Source organism: Patella vulgata, chromosome 4 (genome assembly GCF_932274485.2).
Source record: "Patella vulgata chromosome 4, xgPatVulg1.2, whole genome shotgun sequence".
Lineage (NCBI taxonomy): Eukaryota > Metazoa > Mollusca > Gastropoda > Patellidae > Patella > Patella vulgata.
In genome coordinates this window covers 20,643,003-20,665,565 of record NC_065882.2, presented here as the reverse complement: position 1 = coordinate 20,665,565, position 22,563 = coordinate 20,643,003, and the positions used below count along the sequence as shown (strand labels likewise).

The 22,563-nt window shown below is 36.0% G+C and overlaps 1 protein-coding gene across 2 annotated transcripts in view; it reads right to left on the bottom strand.

The window, feature by feature from the left end:
* The window catches only part of LOC126818490 (uncharacterized), a 30,389-nt gene that overhangs the window by 5,994 nt on the left and 1,832 nt on the right, over positions 1-22,563 (bottom strand). Inside the window, exon 2 of one of the 2 annotated variants that reach the window (XM_050545950.2) lies at positions 5,584-5,724. In XM_050545950.2, the coding sequence (XP_050401907.1) occupies positions 5,584-5,652 (69 nt within the window). In that variant the 5' untranslated portion in view covers positions 5,653-5,724. Of the gene's footprint in view, positions 1-133; positions 542-5,583; positions 5,725-22,563 lie in introns of those variants that run through there. The other variant, XM_050545951.2, reaches the window with a different exon arrangement.

Genomic DNA, 22,563 nt, shown 5'->3' with positions numbered 1-22,563 from the left:
ATACATTCAAGGATATAATTGCAAGATGACAAAAAGTGTCTTTTGATAACTTTAGTTGCTTCCCGGTAGACCCATGATATTATGTTCTAATTAAATGGAAGACAACCTCTTTCATGTTTGTATAGAAACTTACCATATACCACGAAAAGCAGAACTTCAATTTACAAATATAAAAATCGGAGTTTATCGGTAGACGATATGAACCTGTGGCAAATGACTATAAATAAGTTACATGCACAAAAGCTTAAGATAGTGTGCGATATCACTCTCGGTATGGGAGCGGGCGTTAAGTCCCACGATCAAACGAACGAACTATATCCTTAGCTATTAAACGAGACGAAAGTGTGCCTCTAGTTTAAAATAAAGTTTCACCCTATTCAAAACGTGCATTTATTTTTATGCATTAAAAGTTTGACACTGTAAATTGACATGTTCTATAGAAACAATCTAACACTCGTATCGTTGAGTCAAGTTGACATTCAAGTAAAATTTAAAAAAAGTGTCTTTCTTTATTTGAAAAATAAAAATATTATTTACACAAAATTTAATTTTCGAGAGAACAATGCTTACCTTTCACTTTGCTGAGTCCACGATGATTCACAAAAACAAATAACAAAATATGTTACCTTTGCCGAATAATTGCATTTTTCCTACTTTGGGCGAAAAATAATATAATGTATCTAATTTTACTAGGATAGAATAATAATTCATTTGCATAGACTGTACAAACAAGTTTGTACAAGCAAATGCCCATCCTTTTAAAATGATATTCACGCGTGGCTTGATTTTATACTACATGGATTTTGTGAATAAGCCTACATTTTTAAGGATGGGGAAAAAAGAACAAGTCAAGATAACTTTATTTTAATTTGAAGTATTTACTTTTTTGACGACTCGTAACAGTAAAACCAGTCTGATTAATTCACTAATATGTCCGCAAATGAATGAATGCATTGGGGTTTTACGTTCTAAATTCCTGCACCGACAGGGATTATGAAGACGGACATACGGTATGTAGTGTTTTATAATGGAAATTTTAGCCGGACAGCAATTGAATTCCAACTGTCATGGGTTCTTTACGTGCACGCCAAAGCGTACACCCGCCCTCGTTTTTTTCGCGTCACATCCGAACGATACCAGCAAGGACAAATGTCGTTTTCCAGGCCCGCTCGTAGTTTTGGATTTCGGGCAATAAACACGGTCAATAAACTAACAAATTCTTAAACATACATTATGCAAGAGCTAAATCTGCCTATTGCAGGTCTTTTTCTAGGCCAGAAGTGTTATTTTAGTTATTAATTAGACATTAATCCAGCGATATTTATTGGATTTGAATACATTCTGTGATGGATGATTTAACGTCAAAATGGGTAATCGAGACATTTTTTTTTTATCGTATCGACTTTAGTAATGCTCATCGAGGCTAGGCCTAAAATTCAAGCGGTGATATCTCGGTTAAGAGTGGAGCAATTAGACTGAAATTTTCAGCCTATTCTCTTCAAGTTATCTATTTTTTAACTATTATAGAGAGAATTGTCTACTCTTTATCTAATTTCTCATAATGCCCATTTAAGGGAATCGGACCATGGTTCTTTTCTCTATTAATGTATTGGGGACCGTGTCTTGGTTTATAACATTTTTATTTTTTTGAACATTCGCTAGATTCTTTTCTTTTTACTTACAATGAACCCAATAAATCACAACTATCTGCTAAAAGTCACAAAGGAAGTTTTATTATAACTACATCCGTAGTAGATATGTACAAACATTCCATACCTATCTGTTTAATTTCGTATGCTTCCGCATTAAAATCATGATCGCCTGAGTCAAAACGTTTCAGAAAACCTACAATCAATTCCTGCCCAACCATTCTTTACCAAAAATATCAAACAAGACATGCAAAAGGAAAGAAGGAGGACTTATCAATTCATAGATGGACTATCAACAGATGGGCAGAAACTAGTTCAAAAAGTTGCCCAGTAAAATTGACTGGTGGCTGAAACTTTTTCTACAAGGATTCAATAGGGCGGTTTCTGAACGTACAAGGCGAGTGTAATGAGAGAGAGAGAGAAATGGGGTTTAACGTCCACTCGACACAAACCAGGTCATTTCGGGACTAACACATGGTTTAATTTTATTTCAATAATTCGCTTGCGCGTAGGGGTCTTTAGCAGTGGGAGGAAACCGGAGGACTCGGAGAAAACCCACGAGGTTGGACAGGCGACCCTACTCCTTGTCACGTACAACCGGGGATTCGAAACCACGCCAGTTGACTCAATGACAGGCTTTATGATACAGCGCGCACGTGCTAACCATTCAGCCATCCAACCCCCCTCGAGTGTAATGAGACCTACGTTCAGAGCTGAACTAGGTAGAAACAACTGTGGCCCAAGTTCCCGCAATTAGAGCAAGTTTCACAGAATGACTTATACAGTGGCGTAAGATGGGTTCTCAGCGTACGGAGATAGTCTTTTACCCGCCCCCAACCGAGAAGAGAAGTCATTTTACTAAATTTTGTTAAATATATAATGATTCTAATTTTAATTTTAAGTTTGTCACTTTATTTGAACACAAAAATAAATCTGACAAAAGAGAGAGCATAAATAATAATCAACGCCAGAGCCCAGAGAAATATTCGCGTCCCATCGCATCTGCGCCCGGAACGAGTGTGCCCTCCCGCCATTCTGACCAACCCTGCATGCTCTGTACCTAGGTACAATTGAATTACGGACCAACACGCACTTATGAAGCATACTGAAACGTTGTACCATGATTATGGTTTGTGCGAAATGATAAGGCCAGCTCAATTTTTCGTCATAGGTCACGAGATATAAACAGGGCTATCGATAATCCCAACCCTAATCCTAACCCTGGACCTAGCCCCAAATGCTTACCCTAACCGTAACCTACAATCTGGCTTATTTAAATCTCTGCGACCTTGACAGAAATTGAGCTGGCCTTAACAAATAGATTTAGCCCATGATTATTTTTCTGCAAACGGAAGTCTTTAAAAGATTATAGTCTATATGTAGACTAACTATACTAAAATAGTCTGAATTGAGAAATGTGTTTACTGAGATTATACTGACTTATTGAAAGGCTTACGATATTCCCGATAAACGTCATGGATTCGACACCTAAATCCTTCAGTCCGACCTCCATGTAGCAATCGCCATTAAAATACTAATTAACCGCCATGTGAGATGGAGACTTGATCACAATTAATTTGATTCAATGATGTGAAACATGCCGAATAAAGAAACTATCCCCATTCTGCTAATTACGCTTAGATTACGCAGACTTAATAAAACCGTGACATATAAACAAAAGGTGACTTATCAGGGTCAAGATCGTGCAGTCCTTACACAAATTACTCACGACGGTTTCATTGAAAAGGGGTAACGATGTATTAAGTATCTCGAATTATTTTGCCTTCCTTTGTGCATATACGAGAAAAAAATGTTCTAAGTTTAACGCTTTGTCGTTTATTAAGGGACACTATCTATATGACCCAAAACAAAGTATATAACGCTCATGTCTGAAGGCCAAAAACACACATAACAAGCAGAAAGTAAACGTTTGATAGGTAGTAACCTAAATAAAGTGTCACACCTCTATTCTTTGGAACTTTAAAAGAGCTAAACAGCTAACTCAATATTTCCTATAATATTCGAAATTGAAAAAAAACATGAATTAGAATTCTAGACTGGTCCATTTCAATCAATATTGATATTGGGATTCTAATATCCAATATTTAAGGCACAGTGAAAATTTTAAAGCCAGTAAAGGAGTCATGTACTCTATGGTTCGGGTGCCATTTGTAACGAACAAAGAAAAATAGATCCTACATGACAAACGTGGCGACATTTATCTTTCTATCGGAAATTAATGTTTATACTTTATGAGTCGCCAGCTTACAGAGCATATGTTTAACAATTTAACCGATATGTTAGAATATGCACATTTACAGGCGCTTCTTGTCTCGAGGAAACTTGCTTATACATGGATATTTACCAATCAAAAATGTTAGGATCGCCCGAGTAAGCTTCTTTTCAATTGATCTCTTGTCTCTCGAATATGATGGTTTGTGGTTCCCTTTTAATTTACTTAGAAATTGGGTTTAATCGTATTCAAGTGAAGGCAATATAACACCGTCTTGTCGCGTATTTCACCAAGGTTTTGGAGTATTTTTGGGTCGTCAAAAATGTAAAGCATTTGGTTGTTCACAGCAATGTGTAGCTACATATAAACTGTATTTAAACCCATGGTAAATACTGGTCTTGTTATCCGTAAGGTACGTATCGATTTTCCATAACCTTTGATCTCAACTGGTTACAATTTAGAGGAAACCTCAGTATTTTAAAACTTTTAATGGTCATATTTATTTTCTTGTTTAATGTGGCAAAATGCAAAATGAACGGAGATTAGTGGTTCTTTCATTATTTGTACAGCAGGGATGATGGACATTAAAAAACACCTTTAATATACCTGAAGGTAATCCTAGAATAAAGAACACTGGTTTGGGAAAAACGGTTACAGAGGGAAATTTTCTTTAAGAGGGGAATCTCTCAAATAAGAAAAGTGTGTATAAAATGCTTATGTAACTAATGTCGTTCAAAGTATGTTGTTTCAAGCTTAACCCTGTATCCAAACCCCTTTCCAACAAGTCAGATAATGTAAATTGAATTGTGGGAACTACCTTCTATCTTTTTTCCATGTGAGATTGTATATAATTTGGAATGAGTCAAAGCTTCAAAAATGTTCCCAACTCAACATCTCTGACTTTTTCTTTAAAATGTAAATATATTATAAATCTATGGTCTTAGATTGTCGGAAAATGTGGAATTCCATTAGATGAAAATATTACAATCTGATTAAAACACAGATCCTATTTCGTTTCGTTTTTTATAGTTCAAAATTTCGTTTTAGTTGTCTTTACTACAGTATTATCTGGAAGAGTTGTTATATAACCCGCGTTCTGGATGATGTGAGGGATTAGTCAATGAAACGGTTTGTTACAGTGCGTTTTTGGCGTGAGGTGCACGGAACTTTGGGTAAACCACTAGAAACGTTGACGGTGATTGATTAATCAATGTCTAACGCTATAAGGTCAACAGCCGCCCGTATAACACCTGACGCGACCTTCCACTACAACTAGTCAGATCTTCATGTAGTGTAGGCCATAAAAAAACGAAACCAAATATAGATCTATATTTTAATCAGATTACAAATTTTATATGGATATCAGTACTGTGGTCAGGGTTGCCAAAAGGAGCTCCTTATTAATGATTACCTTTCGACTAGAATTTGGGTGTAATATTGTCCATATTGTGGGTTAAGTCAATTGTAGAAAAGATACTTACCTGAAAGACTGGACAATGGTGTTGAATATATTAATAAGTTTAAGTTTTTAAGGCATAAAGTTAGAATAGATTCATGATAGCAATAATTAATATTTTGTCCATCTACAAACAAAACATTGTTGGCATGCCATATAAATACCATGCAGCAAGGCTTTATTTAGAAAAAAAATTACAACTTGAACATGAATTTACTAAATATATTGTATATATTTTTTAATACCTCTACATCTGCCTCGGAATCTGAACTAGGTAGAAATAGCCCATACTGATCCGAGTTCTTGCTGATCATCTCTTCCCGCCTAGGAGATGTAATTCCTGGAACACAAATGGATTGTCATCTCTTCATCTTCTGACGCTGCATCTGAAATATAATGGACAGATTGTAAATAGTGAATTTAAATTGGAATGAAAGTTTTATCTGTTAAAATTAATGTGATGTCTTCATACCATGTCATTAATCTTAACGGCAATACGATCACCTGAAACGTTTGGGATACAGGGTTTTGACTTGTAGAAAGTAGAAAGTAAGGATACATGTTTAAGACCAGTTTAAAGTTGTAAAATTCAATTAGGTTTTCAATTTTTTTTACTCTTCGATGGTTGCTTTTATACTCCGGAATCAGTCGCTTTCGTACCTGACTGTTATTCCCAAATACAGGGGATTGTGATAAATAAATTCACGCGCCACGTATTGTATTAAATAATATCTGGAATTAATTAAATAAATCCTCTTTGGAACTCAACTTAAAGGCAATGCCGGTAAACGTTTTAGACGGATATTTTGCAGAAATATTTGACATGTCATTATTGTTATGTACCTCGATGAATTTATTATAGTCGAAACTTTCTTGAAACCTGAAATATTAAAGCAAATTTGAAATTTCTAGTTCATACAAATACATCATGTTCGTTCATATTTTTAAACCAAATTCCTTGGATGTTTTCAAAAAGCAAATAATAGAGATAGGCTAAACATTGTACCGCTTTTTAACAAAAACAAATTTTGTTATTTTATTTTAGTCAAAATATAAAGGACAAACCCTGTGTCACAGAAGTCTGTTTAGTCTGTTATGTCACAAATGAACTCGGTCTGATCGGCATAGATTTGGATTGTCGTCTGCTCTTGAGTGACACGATAAATAATGATTGTTGTCATTTCACATCATGTCTTTAAACTCTCGAATATCGTGCGTTAAAATGTCTAGATTCTTATTTGTATTGGTGTGAAATATATTTCTGTTTAGACTAGTTGTAACAGATTTCTCACAGTATGGCTTCTGGGCTTGATTAAACATGGTTTGTTGTTATTAAAACAAAATGTTTACCGTTTCTCAGCTCTTAACCGCACTAAATACTCTATAGACACTTGTGTGCATCAGTAGCCTTAATGTAGGAGCTACCAGAGATTTGTATTTTAAAAATATCGAGCACAAAAGATTTGAAAGGTAAACTCATTAGATAGTGGGGGGATAGGAACCTCCGAATGACCGAGAAAGTTCATCCAGATTTTCCGGCGTGGTTCCCCCTTGTCACTGATGCAGGACGGAGGGCCTGACAAGGACGGCTGTTTAGTGGTTTGGATGGGACGAAAAACCGAGGTCCCGTGTACACATTGTCATGCACGTAAAAGATCCCTTGACAGTTGGAATTCGATAAAAGAGTAGGTCGTAGTGCCGCTGTCCGGGCAAAATTTCCCTCATAGCACATTGTATGGCGTATGCCCGTCTTCATTAGCCCAGTTCGGAGCAGAGCAGTAGGACGTTAAACCCCATTTCATTTCTTTAGAAATCGGTAGTTCATAAGTGTGTGCAAAAGCTATGTAAGAACGTCATAATTGTCAAGTAATATACTAACAATTGTGAAGTTGACATAAAATTAAATACTGAAAAAAAACACACAATACCCCCATCTTCGACAAAGAATAGTGTGTTGGTTAAATTTTGATTTAAACCAAAATGCAGAAAACATAATGAACAAGGTAACATACGGCATTTCTGAAATCCATTAACGATAAAAGAAAGAGTTATCTCCCGTTCTGTCAAATGTTTGCGGCGTGACTGCTGATACTGTATGGCGCACAAGACCATGTGCGAGCACACAAGCCCAATATGTATATCGTTAATGTGACCCCAAGGTTCTGCGAGGGTTGGTGGGTGAGAGTTTACCCAGACATTATTGGCTGGGTGGCTAGAGACTGATGAGCCAGGACATATGTGTGACATTGGTTGAGCAATATGGTTATGAAGTAATGGAGACCAGAATCTGTCAGAAATCGCATTGAAATCACCTGATCTTGTCCACTAAAATATAAATCCACACCCCACATACCCTTTCAATTAGACCCTACAGTATTTTTACTAAAGGTGTAAACCTCTAGTTCAGATATGACTTAAAGCCAAATTACAAACATATTTAAAATGCAACCGTATCTGTAATTGTGTAATTTGCTAACAAATATAGATATAAGACAAGAACTAATTATTTATTGACGTAAATGTCATCAAAGTTAGTCATCATCATCATGGCTGTCACTACATGTATAAACGTCAAATTCGATCTCTTTAACAGTCTTTTCATTTCATTTTCACATTGACTACACTTACAGACATGTACAAGACAGCTCCGGTGGGATTTCCCCGCCTCAGTGGTACAGGATGGGAGGGAAAGCTATATTTTAAACACCATTTGATTCAACAAACTGAATCGAATTGAACAACAGGTAAGCTACATAGGTTCTTTTAAAACAGTATTTCTACTAGAACATAATAATGTAAACCTTTAGTTCATATAAGATTTGAGGCTAAATTACTAAAAAAATATTTGAATTAAAACAAAGCATCTATAAATGTGTAATTTTCTCACTAAAATAGATATATAGCAAATACTAAAAAATACTGTAAGAGTGTGGCAATTGTAATGAAGAGAAAATAAATCAAATGGAGTTTAATAAATAAATGTTCAGTATCAACCGGGATAATGAAGATGTACATGCTTCATGCCTTATGTTTTAGGGAAAATCTGGCCCAAACAGCGATGTTACGGTTTACTCTTTATTTCGAACGCCAACGTGTACACGGGACCTCCGAATAACTAGACGCTGCATGACAAAGGGGAAACAATGGGAGAAGTTTCTAGGCCAACATGGGGATCAAACTCCGGACCTCCTGATTAGTGAGCAAGCTCCTTACTCACTGAGCCCTGCCCTGTACCACTGACAAGGGGAAAAGACGCCGGACCAGGATCAAACCCTGGAACCCCGGTAAGTGAGCCAACCCCTGACCGAGTCACCACGGCTCCCTTGCACTGATGACATTTGCATCGGAAATGAATTTCCAAAATTCCGTATGTTCCCTTGTCCTTTATGTTTTCTGCATTTTGGTTTAAATAAAAATTTAACTAATACCATATTCTTTGCCGAGGATGAAGGCATCTAGTGTTTTCGCCAATATTTAATTTTATGTCAACTTCACAATTGTTAGTATAAATATAACATTTACTTGACAATTATGACATTCTTAAATGGATTTTGCATCGAATTCGACACTTAAGAACTACTGATTCTTCATCAGGAAGGTCAAAAGAATATTCAAACAAAGTTTCATTAATGTACTAAAAATGTGATTTAAACCTGAAAAAGCGCCCACTTTAGACCGTTATTTCGCACCAAATTTGTCACTTAAGAATGACACATCTGGCACCAGTTTGATCGATGTACTCAAAAATGTACGTCATGGTCACAAACTGTAAAATTGAAAGTGATAAACGGAAAATAATTTGATTTACATTCGAAGTTTCCATAGAATTCTTCCTCATAAATTAGAAATCTCCTATTTTTAAAATGAAATTTATCGAGATCGTTGCCCGTTTTCGTGTAAAAGTGAAAATAGCTTTGAAATTTACCATCGAAGTATCCTGAATTTCGATGGGGTCCTCCCTATGGCCCAATGAAAGTCTCAGCAGCGTTTAAACAAAATGAACAATCCTATTAAAAGTCTCCATGCACCTACAACTCGATACTATAATATCGTCTTTCATATCCGAACGTTTGAAGAAATATTTTACAAGAGTGTGTTGCTGTCATCCGCGAAACCTTTTCGGTAAACAATCTGTGGAATATATTATGTCTACATTATTATTATTATTATATTACATGAAAAGCTTAAAAAATCTATCATTCGCATATCAACATCTTTCGTTTTATTGCTTTTATATTTTTAATTTTGAAATGGTGGAGATTTGTTGTAGCCTCATATCAGCCTCCAAATTAACCAGTTTGTAGCAATCTGTACAATATCTTCAATCGAACGATAAATAGCTCCCCCGGCAGATATATTTTAAGAATGTTTTTGGTCCTGTTATACACGACATGTGGTGTTGTTTTAAAGCGAAATGTTTAAATAACCAATCAATTGTAGATCGAATTGCCCACATTGTCCCACATTTGGGCCAAGGTGACAAGAGTATAAAAATTTAGGTTAAGTAATAGGTTAGGATTAAAATTATGATGTTGCTCCTACAGGCTATGAACAAGACAGGTTCTATACCTGGACAGCTATTGATTTAATATTTAAATACATGTATTTAGTTATATTTACTGGAGATCCATCACCATCCTGGGTAAATATTTTGGACTTTAAAGTCAATCCAAGACTTCTGTACCCAATAGTCCGGTGTGCAGTTTCATTCCCTTTAATATAAAATGGGAATTCCATTATTCTGCTTAGGGTTACTTTCAATTTTCATTCACACTTCGACCTACTTTTATTTCGATTTCCCTATGCTGCCAACGGCATGCTCTGTTTTCCATTCCATTCGAACGACTAGGTGCATTTCCACACCAGGCCTCCGTGCTGCACTGGAAGAGGGGGCAGACTGGAAAATCCCCAACCATGAAAAGTTCTATGGTCGTAGAATTGTACATACAGCAATGATCGTGGTATGTGACGTCTTATCGGTGAATGAACCTAGAAGTGAAGCATTGTTTTAAGGTCCTTAATGACACAAAATACTCCATTTAATCAAATAAAATGTTTTTCTGATACAAATAATCACACACTTTTATCAGCTTTGTTTTAGTGTGTGGATGTAAAGTTGTATTTGTTGATAACACTTCTGGAAATAATGCAACTAAGGCTTATAAATAGAGTTATTCAAAATTACTTTAAGCATACAGGAGATTGTGGAACTTCAAAATCACTACCGAAAATTATATAGACTATTTCAACGAATACACAAATTTACGAAAAAAAAACCCAATTGTATTATAGACAATTTTAGATATCATAAAGGAAAATAATTATGAAGAAGCTGCAGTATAAAATTGCAGAATGGATATTTGACTTAGTTTTCCATAAGCCCTCAGGATAAGATATCTTTGGATGCCATCAGAACTGAATGCTGGTGGGTATGGCCAGCAGCCAGCATTGCTCAGTGTATATTTATACACACTGTACATGCAGCATACGGGATATTGGGGAACTTCTTGAATAATTATATGTTTAAATGTAAACAAATTTGACTGAATTTATCATGCAGTTAAGTTCCCAGTGCATATCTCAGAAACTATATGGATGTGCAATTATTATTCCGAAGCATATGTCAAGTTTTGGGGAATTTATTGGAAACAACTTGTATTTTGTATACAACCACTATTCTGCAGAATTGTTTGGAAAGTTAAAGATATCTTTACTTAATTCAGTACATTTATGTGATGGATAATGGCCGAAGACTGTCCATTATGTAAATAGAAAGAACAACTGAGGGGCGTTAGCCCCGAAGTTTTTCTTTGTATTTACATAATGGACTGTCTGAGGCTATTATCAAACTTAAAACATAGCACCATAGAGATACAAATAATGGATAGTTTTCTAAAACAACCAGCCATAAAATAATGGATATATTCTTAAAACAACATGCACATGCTAGGGTGGCCCATGCACTCTACAGAAATACAGTCCACCGCTGATAGTTCGAGACTACCACTGAAGCGTGCACATTCGTCGTGCCGAGACCAACTTTCTGACAGTATGATACTATAAATAGCCATGGCACTTGCTATTCTCTACAAATCTATCAACTATTACAGCCGTAAAAAATTATTGTTGACGATTTTGAATAGCAGTAAAATTAAGCTTCTTGGTTATTGCAGCAGATTTAGAAATTACGTTCGTTTCATTTTTTAAATCGCTTTATCATTAACTGTACCGTTAAGAGCGGCATCTTTTGGTTTAGTACAAATAATATCTCTGAAACACTCGGTTTAGACAGGAACATGATACTAGCAGTAGTTTCATTTTACTTTTACAAACTTCTTAAAACGATTGTTGAGCTACCTAACGTGCTTATTTCTAAATTCAATTTCATAATCTAGCTTTCGGTTACGTTTCGTAAAAAAGTAGTCTTGATTATCCCGACCTGTCAATCAGACGTAGAATGGTCGATAGACTGGTTAAGCGAGACTAATTTCAAAACAAAGGCACGTAACCTATCTTTTACTCAAAAGTGTCTGGATGTTATGGACGACACTTGGAACCAGTTTTTAGTCTATTATTTACAGATGATTAATGGTCATAGCTTATTAAGTACAACATGATCGTTTATTTAGTGACTATAATTGTGTGAAACTGATTTGAGGCTTGGCATATATATAAATATTGTGGCCTAATTGTCGAGATATATGGAGATATTTATTTATGGTGGGTCACCCTACACATGCTCATGAATGCACTTGACAAAACACTCCAAATCATACAATGCAAGCATACACAGACAGTCCAAAATATTCGACATGGAGACGACATGTTTATAACATATTTGAAAACAAATATTAACAATGATAATATATGTGATAAGCATTTGGATACTGATTAAATTGGTAGTGTACTCGATGATAATGAAGATAATAGTCGTAAAAATTGTGATGTTCTTGATATGGGAGAATGATAGCCGTCAAAGTTGTGATGGAAAGGCTGCTCACGAGAATGATTTAGATATTGATAATATTCTTAGTACTGTGGTTAATATGGAGGGTACTAGCCGTTCAAATTTTGATTTAATATATACTCTGATATAAGTGACAAGACACAGGATCAAACGCACAAACCAATTCACGAAATTCAAACTCAACTGTCATTAACGGTGATATACTTGAACGTTTTTTAAAATCGGATAAAAATTGTGACCTGTATAGGTTCCACAGGCTCAAAACACGTTTTTTTTTGTTCAATCAGGGGCCATAATTCAGGAAGTTATGGTCCGATATGTGCCAATATGGCTAGGAATCGAGATCTTTGGGTTATAAACACACGTGTTCAGTTTCATCAAAATGGGCTAATAATTGTGACCTCTAGTGTGTACAGTTGGGGGCCATAATCCACGAAGTTATGGTCCCATACAAGTCAATAACGAAAGGAACCAAGATATTTGGGATATATACCTATATTTCAAGTTATAACCTGTAGAGTGTCCACAAAGGAGGTGTGAAAATGTGGGCGTATAAAAACGTATCATCGATCTAGTGCCGAACGTACTATTATTAAACGGACAAGTGGAATATAACGGACGGATTTAAGTGCAATTCTTTATGTAGACAAACATGTGACATTTCGGTAACTATAAGGTTTTAAAGTAATTTCATGTTCTGTAATTTAATTTGTTCAGAGAATAAATTATCCCAAAATACTTGTTCATTTTTCAGATAAGTGTCTATTATTGGTATTTTCTTAAACAAGCGTCTATTATTTATAAAACTGTCCATTATTTATTGAAAATAATGAACAGTTTTATAAATAATAGACGCTTGTTTAAGAAAAGCGTACATTCTCCTATATACTGGTTAAAAACATCAAAGGGTGACGTCATATCTATGTTTTAATTATATATTACGATTCGCTGTGCCTTTTATACAAGTTTAGTAGATAATTAGATGAATTTACATAGGCTTCGGCTTGTTTTCAAATCCATTAGATCATTATTGTATATATTCATATCGTGCCCGAAATAAAATATTGATTCAACCAATTATCATTCTGGATCATATCTCTAAACTAGTCAAAATATCCATAGAATGCATTGTAAAAGATATTAGCGTATTAGATATTAAACAGATGTGCTCTTTGCTAATTAACTATTTCTGATGAATAATTTTGATGCTGTTTCTTCCTTTTTCAGTATTCTAAAGAATATATATTTTAAACTGGCATCATTCATAAGTCTAGTACAACTTAACATAAAACTTATCAATCTTTCTAAAAGAAAAAGAAAAAACTTGGCTGATAGTTTGAATTGAACTCATTTTATGACCGCTATAACCAGTGGCCTGTTTCACGAAATTTTAACTAAGATAAAATCCAAATTTTAGTAATTTGATTGGAAAATATTAGACTGATTTTAGTGCTTAGCCAATCAAAATTGATGTATCTACTAAAATTTGGATTTTATCTTTAGTTAAGATTTCGAGAAAGAGGGCCCAGGTAGCATAATTGGTGTGCATAACAACATATACTTTATATATTATTTGCCCCTACATGGGGCACTACTAGTATTTGGGTTTCCTGTACTTTCCAAAACAAGCACAAGGGCGCGGGATGCTGATGACCTAACCCGGTCATCCTTCTTTATTCAAAATTCACTAAAACCTAATTGGTTTTTCTTTTAGGTTTCAATTCTCTTACATACAAGCTGGAATGTTATGTATGTTCCCTACTTTCAAGAGAAAAAAAAGATAATTAACTAAGTTATAACCCGTAAACTAGCAAAAACAATATGTGTGTAATCTTTATAAATACGCGGTCGCGTGTTCGATCCCTGCATTGGCCGAGAAAGTTCATCAGGATTTTCTGACGTGATTTCCCTTTCTCAGTGGTGCAGGACGGAGGGTCTGATAAGTACAGCTGTCTAGTCGTTCGGATGAGACGATAAACCGAAGTCCCGTGTACACATTGGCGTGCACGTAAAAGATCCCTTGGCAGTTGGAATTCGATATAAAAGCAGACCATATTTCCGCTGCCCGGGCGTGGTTCTCCCTTGTCAGTGATGCAGGACGGAGGGGCTGACAAGGAAAGCTGTCTAGTCGTTCAGATGGGACGAAAAACCGAGGTCCCGTGTACACATTGGCGTGCACGTAAAAGATCCCTTGGCGGTTGGAATTTGATATAAGAGGAGGCCGTAGTGCCGCTGTCCGGGCAAAATTTCCCTCATAGCACACTGCATGGCGTATGCCCGTCTCCATTAGCCCAGTTGGAGCAGAACAGTAGGACGTTAAAAACCCATTTCATTTCATTTATAAATACGCGTAAATATGCACGGAATATATTGACTGTCGAATTAGCTTTGAGTTTTCCAACAAACCGTATTTAAGACAGATGATAATTAGTTGAGTTAATGCACAGAAATAATTAGAAACCCAATTATCAATGGACTGGAGGTTTGAGCTTAGCACGATGAATTTATATCTAATCTCTATTATGATCCAATACATATTACATGATATTATGGACATGTTGATTTAAATAAAATTATTTACATATGGAGTAGTAATAAAATAAAAAAACCCACAAAAAACGTGAAAAAAGGTTCATATATAAAAAGCTAACTTTAATCCCCCATTCCCCCCCCCACCTATCCCCATTCCCCTCCCACCACACGGAGTTCAAATTCGCTGTCGTGAGAGAGAGGGCGGCTCGACTTATCCCATTCTCATAATGAAGTCGAGCTAGAACTAAAAAACGTGGGGAAAAAGAATCCGCTTGCTTTGTGGTAAAGCGAAGTTCTCGCAATGAAAACCACATAGCTGGACCTGTGGATTATCTACATATTAAAACTGTTCGTGCGATTATTTCCATATAGTTAAAACTTTCAAGTCCTTTAAAACAGTTCACCACTTTAATGTTTAAAATCATATGTAGTCTGTAGTCGATTAAAACTTATCATTGTTGTGGATGACTCTCCTCAGATAAAAGTTACCTGAAAAGGAAAAGTAGAGCCTACAGCTCCAGTAAGTCTTTAAATGGCAATTATCAAATGATATCTTATTACTTATCACCGTATAACTACAGACTGAGCATATGTTAGCACGTAAAGCTAATATTACGTTGGTAGTAAAAAGTAAGCGTGAAACATTGTCAACCCGGGGGTATTTGTTCGCTTGGTTTTTAAAACAAGAACCCGCTGTTCTAATTAAATGCTCGTACACATTCAACAATCACTAATACAACATAGCTGTTGAACTAAGGTGAAAAGATCTCAAGAAAAACACAGAATGCCTTCCCACTCAACGGACTCTTCCTAATCCCAATTCTGGTCGATGTAAATCCCTTGCGCGGATGAGGCGGTTTGTAGTTTGATGAATATGTGGGTCTTTCTGACCTTTATCCCACTATTAAAACTAACACGCCTCTGCGGTCACATATTTGACGATACCGACCACTATCTTCTGCAATGCTCTTTACATTCAAATGCACGAAAGGAAACCATAGACAAACTACAATATGATTTTCAAAATTAGCTGTCTAGACGTAAGCAATAATATTTTTAATCAAGTCCATAAATTTATTGAGTATATGTCAAATAGATTTTAATCTCGATCAATTATATTTTATTTTCAATACTAGGTTTAACTTTGCGTATCCATGTTTGCGTATGTATGATTGTAACCTATAATATATACTGTACATTTTCATCCATGTGTGTGCGTGCGTGTGTGTGGGTGGGTGTGTGTGTTTGCCATTTTAACTGTGTACATTCACCCATTTGTTGATGCAGGATAGAGGGCCTGACAAGGACAGCTGTCTAGTCGTTCGGATGGGACGAAAAACCGAGGTCCCGTGTACACATTGAGGTGCGCATAAAAGATCCCTTGGCAGTTGGAATTCGATATAAGAGTAGGCCCGGGCAAAATTTCCCTCATAGCACACTGTATGGCGTATGCCCGTCTTCATTAGCCCAGGTTAGGAGCAGAACAGTAGGACGTTAAACCCCATTTGATTCATTCATTCATTCCTTTGTATTAATATTGTGTATATATATATATTATCTAGGGAGCGGGGGTTTACATATGGTAAGCCTGTTCCCCATTTCCATTCAGACATCATGAATAAAAATATTGTGTAAAAAAATTTAAAAAACGTAGCAATAATTTCCAAATTCCTTTCAATGGTTGAAATCTGGGTTACATAGAATCCTTTCGCGTCTAAAAAATACCTGTTTCATTTTCTATTGAGCCTATTACAGCAGACAGTCGGATTGGGTAGGTTATGGAAGGGGATCGACGCCACATTAAAAGACATGTAAACACGAGTAGAAGTTACTATGTCAGCATATGAAAGTGTTGTTTTGATGATTTTTCAATGTTCGATTTTACAAAATAGAAAAGTATTGTCCACTAACGAAAAACACATGTACAAATGCGCCTTGTAACGTTTGTATTTTCTACATCTGATCTTTCAACTGTTGTAATTTCTACTAGTGCATAATCGACATATGTAACTTCGACATCGGTATTTTCTTCCAATGTAATTTCTCCACATGTCACATCCATCAAGGCGTGGTTCCGATTTTAGCCGAAGCTTGCGTCATAAAAACAAAACCTCCCTTCAAGTAGTCTCGGACATCCAGACAATATGGCTCCTCCGCGATAGCGCCCTCGACTAACGGGCTTGGATGACCGAGGCTACCCTTCGAGGAAAGTCATTCCTACTACCAGAAAGTTGCATGGGGAGCATCAATAATTTTTAACGGAAGTTAACACTAACATATTGTTTTATGCTAAATTTTAATACAACTTTTAATAGTTTGCTTTCTTTGTTATTTTTATGTGTCTTGAATTCACCATTTCTGGTGTTCATGTCGTTAACATAATTTTGAATGCATAGTTATAGTTTCGAATAAAGAACCGCCCCTGTCGGCCCTGTCGTCTGCTCCACATTGGTGGCATCGTTCAATCGTAGCCATGGACAATAATAATCAGGTATATTTATGTTTGAATATCTTCCACAAAAAACTTGTTCTTAGAGCAAATAAGCGTACAAATATACTACATAAGTGACACAGGTCTTTCTTCTTTTTTTGGTTGTCAGATGGTAGCACTATCTACACTACAGTTCTACACTCGTTCAGTCGTTGAGTCGTTATAGTTTCACGCGTAGACGCCGTAGATACCACATGATGTATTTTTTGTGTTGGCTAATGAAGACTGGCATATACCATGCAGGGTGCAATGAGGGAAATTTTGTCAGGACATCCATCAATAACTCGCCTAGCCATTGGAAGAAAATACCGATGTCGAAGTTACATATGTCGATTATGCACTAGTAGAAATTACAACAGTTGAAAGATCAGATGTAGAAAATACAAACGTTACAAGGCGCATTTGTACATGTGTTTTTTCGTTAGTGGACAATACTTTTCTATTTTGTAAAATCGAACATGGAAAAATCATCAAAACAACACTTTCATATGCTGACATAGTAACTTCTACTCGTGTTTACATGTCTTTTAATGTGGCGTCGATCCCCTTCCATAGTAGGTGGTTAATGGTCGATGACGAGGCGACTTCGGCCCTTTCAATGAAAAGCAGGCGATTTTCTGGTTAGAATAAGCTGTTTTCGGGCAATATCACAATATTCGGGCAATATTCATGGATATATTGGGGTAGATATAATATATAAAGGGTTTCGTACGCCTATAATTTAGCACCAGTAAATAAGCAAGCCTTTGGGTTGTTGGGTTTTTTTTTTTTTAAAATCCGTCAACACTGTTTTCGAGTTATTAAGGCAGTCCGAGGATAAGATACAAACAAATACAGAACCTTGCGACACCACGTATACGAGAACCTTTCGCTTCTTTAATCTCCATAGTAACTAGATCAATATACTAGCCCGTACGAAAGCGATTTAAAAATGCAGACGGATTATTAAGAGGGATAACCTTCGAGTTACATGGATAATCCAAGGACCCCGACCAAGGTATGTCTGAGTTGAAAGTAAATTGAGGGGCATAAAAGGTCACGGGCAGAAATAAGTAACATATTCAAAGATATACTGGATGTTTGTTCCTTGGCAGTGAGTATTTATTCCAAAAATCTTTACATCACCTGACTACACAACTAATCTTGCTCAGTGCAGTTCCTAAATGTTTGAAATCGTTATGTGAAATAACTTTTGTTGCACTTAAGACCAAGCTTGGGCTCCTATGGAAAAACCTTTAATGGATGTTTTAATTTATATGTAAGTGAAAACTGATTTCGAAAACTCCAATACTTCTGGTAAGACATATATATCCCTTTCACTTTATAATGATAAAACAAATGGAATATATCATCTACCATTCCCTACTGCTTTATTGCAGTGCCCTGAGAGTACTTGTCGGGCTGTTTAAATATTGGTGTATTAAGCAATAGATTCGACTTACTCTAATGTATCCCAGACATTGTCAAAATGATTATTTTTGTGACCTGCAGATCTAGGTCATGTGTAAGGTAAAAAAAAACAAATAAAGTATTTACGTCAAAAGATATTGAGAACGTACAAAAATGTGTACGAGTGCATACTTTCCATTGGAAATCGGGGTGCATACTTTTACGATCGAATTTGAAAGCAATTGTGTCAATATTAGCACTTTTGCAATCGTCAGGAATGATCGGAGTTTTAGATCATTGTTTATTTGTCTTCGCGAAGAAAATTCGTGGCTTCTTGTTAGTGCAGTGAAAGGAACACATATGTAGAAAAAAAAATAAGACCAAGAAATAATTTCTATACACGACATTAAGCCAAAAAAAAATCAGTCTAATTGATGACTGTTGAATAAAGATAAATAAGAGGGAGCGGTGGTGACGATATATAATCCGATCTGTTAATTGATTCTTCTGTGGAATTGGGTTCAAATGGTTAAAATGATACAGGGAATAGTAATTGAACAATTGATTATACATGTAGTGCTACCAGATTCCAAATACAGTCAGGGTTTGAAGTTAAATGTATAGTACAAACTGCTCTAACCTTGATGTGAATTGACCCAACCCTTTAGACGAATTCTGATGAAAACGCTTGAATGATTTTCAGAAAGTTTTTTATTCTAGATGTTCAAGTTGCCGAGTGCATATACATGCAATCCATAATTTAACATTTATATATCCATGTAGTCCCCTTGTTCATTAGTGCAAACTCGACTTATATAATTCATAGCAGTGGCTAGTGCATATTTTAAATATCGGGGGATATGTATAATAGAGGACTTAAGAAATAGGAAAGATAATTGAAAGTAGGTAGTGGCTATAGTGCCTATTTTCAATATCGAGGGATGCGTATAATAGAGGACTTAAGAAATAGAAAAGATAAAAACCTGAGATCTGCATTTCAATCAGTGAAATAATAGAACATCAGTTGATAATAAGATACTGTATGGATGAATGATGTGAAAACCATTTAAATTGTAATCTCAGTGTTACAATGAATGACACCCAAAAATTCTAATGTGCAGTAACTTTATATACATACACTGTACGACTCTAATGAACTATGATGACCTAGTCGCTGATTCCTCTATTTTAAAAGTGATCTATGAAAGAAGGTCTTTCTGAAAGAAACATGTTTGTTGTTTGTTTAGACAAGATGCTATAAAGTTTCTTGCAATATATATTTTTTTTACATTTGTTAGTTTAGCGAACACACGCGCACCATGTCAATAAGGAATAGCTGAGAATAGGTTTGTTACTGTAAAGTACAGTTTGAATTTAAGCATCCTTCAAGTTCAAGTGAGGAAACCTTCCTTTTAGCCCATTCAAAAAATGACAACTTGGCGCGCGTTCCCAATACAATATGTGTGAAGCAGTGTTGCCAGGTTGGTGCTCAAATGTACTATTCCATTTTCTAAACAGTATTCCATTCCCCATCTTTGAAGATTTGGGTTACTAATAAAAGTATCTAAAGCAAATTGAATGGATTTAAAGTCTAGGCGTAACGAACTTCTTGCTTAGTTACGTCAATCATAGGCGTAGGAGCTCAAAGTAATTCAGGGGGGCATAAGAGAAAATTGCCCGAAATCAGTACCGTTTTTTCGGGCATACCTATCATAAGAGAGCTTCGGGCATATTTTCGGGCATGCAGTGGACAAGAAAAAGACGAGAAAATACTTTTCGGGCAGTGTGGATCTCATAGAAATAAGTTAGTTATATTTTTTCTCTAAACGTTAATAGAAAAAAAAGGTCGTCGAATTTTTCATTGCCCGAAAATAAAAAAATAAAAAAAAAAATTTTTTTTTGGGGGGGGGGGCATTGACGTCAATGCCCAGAATTCTGCGAAATGTCACCAAGATCAAATCCCTGGCACATACTAGGTTTCAACCAAGAACGGTGATATCAAACTAAAGAACAGTTAAATTCCAGGTTAACAATTCGATCATCAAATAAAATTGCAGCCAATTGGGTTTTTACACAAGCCCCCAATTTGTGCCTTTTCAATAAATAAAACATGTATTCATATTATTGAACCGCCTTCATTAGCCCACTCGGAGGAGAACTGGACGTTAAACCCTACCTCATTTCATTTCATATTATTAAAAAGACCTTTTTTGATTTGGCAACATATATTTTAAAAATGAATTCGTATTTGCTGTCGACAGATGTTTGAAATGCATATCAAAACTAAAAGTAGAAAACATAATCCCAAGAATTCCATGTTGATCAAACATAATATGTATTATTCAAATAAAGATTAATGAGTTCTGTGTTCACTGTATGTTGTGTTATTGTGACCTCATAGACGAGTAAACAGGGTTCTTTCAGGTTTTAAACCCAATATTTGTATCAAATTCCTCCCAGGATTAAGCCAGCATATAAGAGAATTGTTTATTTTGTAAATAAAATGCGTACACGTATATGCATCAAGAATACATGTCCCCGTATCGTTTTATAATGCTACCATTTAGTAATGAAAGAAACATATTTCATTTGAGAAGGGGGTGGGGGCAAAGTGGCTGTGGGTAAGGATACTAACTATAATGTCCCGTTTATAATCCCGTCATTGACCGATAAGAACCCTCGAGAATATTTTCCCAACCCGGTTTCCACTTGTCAGGGATGGCAAGTCCTTGTGGGGGAGAATTGAGAAAACCCCAGGTGCCTTAGACAAACTGACAATGCACGTAAAATATCCCTTGGAAGTCGGAGAAAAAGTCACTATTCGGGTAAAATTCTTGCACTGCACACAGTTTTGACAATTCTGTAGAGGTATAACCACCGAGAATCAGGGCCGTAACTAGCTCAGAACAATGAGGAGGCTGGAAGTGTTCTCGGGGGTGCTGTAAAATTGACGGACAATGTATATCTATTGTTTTTATGGTCGGCAATTTTTTCCCGGGGGGGGGGGGGCTGGGCGCGAAACCTTTTGCGCCCCCTGCACCCCCTTAGTTACGGGCCTGGCGAGAATGTGGCGTATAACTTATCGCGAGTGAAGTGTTTTGGGTGTATTTGTGCTTCCGTCGTCTTTTTGTCCTGAAAATACCTGGATCTGCATTCAGATGGAGCTAGAAAAGTGTTCGCTCATGCCCATTTAATTACCCACTAAGGAAGTTCCGGCATCTTAGTTTTAAGGAGGCTTGAAAATAACTTGTTTTTTTAGTGACCAAATGGTAGCAATATGATAGGGTAAAGAAAAGCGAACCAATTTTGTGAAGTTAATACTGTATACATGATGTCAAGATTGGGGAATAATTAACACTGACGAAACTTCATTTACTGACATGCCTCGATAATGCATAGAAAATAAAACTGGGGATGTCAAAAGACAATGAAAATAACCCACAAAAGTATGTTCTCTATAGAACATTAGCTATCTATTAATGGTGGTAAATCTGGGAAGAAAATCAAGTCAAGGTAAAAGAGGTAAGCGTCAATGACCTCTGGGTTTACTAGTATGGTATGCACAACATTGACGAAGAGATTGTGTGGCTTTTAGGATCATGGTAACCCTTTCTACAAATGCTACTAAAATATTTTTACCAATACTTGATAATCATCCAAAACCAGATGATGCACGAGCAGCCGTTATAATGACTCTTAAAAGTACATTTTGTTCTGGCGGCTACTCGTGCTTATCAACAATTGTCTAGGAAATATTTTTGGGTTAAATCTAGGAGGTTATGTTACGTCAAAACTACACCCAAACGTGAAAGTAAATCAAAGGCTGTTAGCTACGTGAAAGTTAGA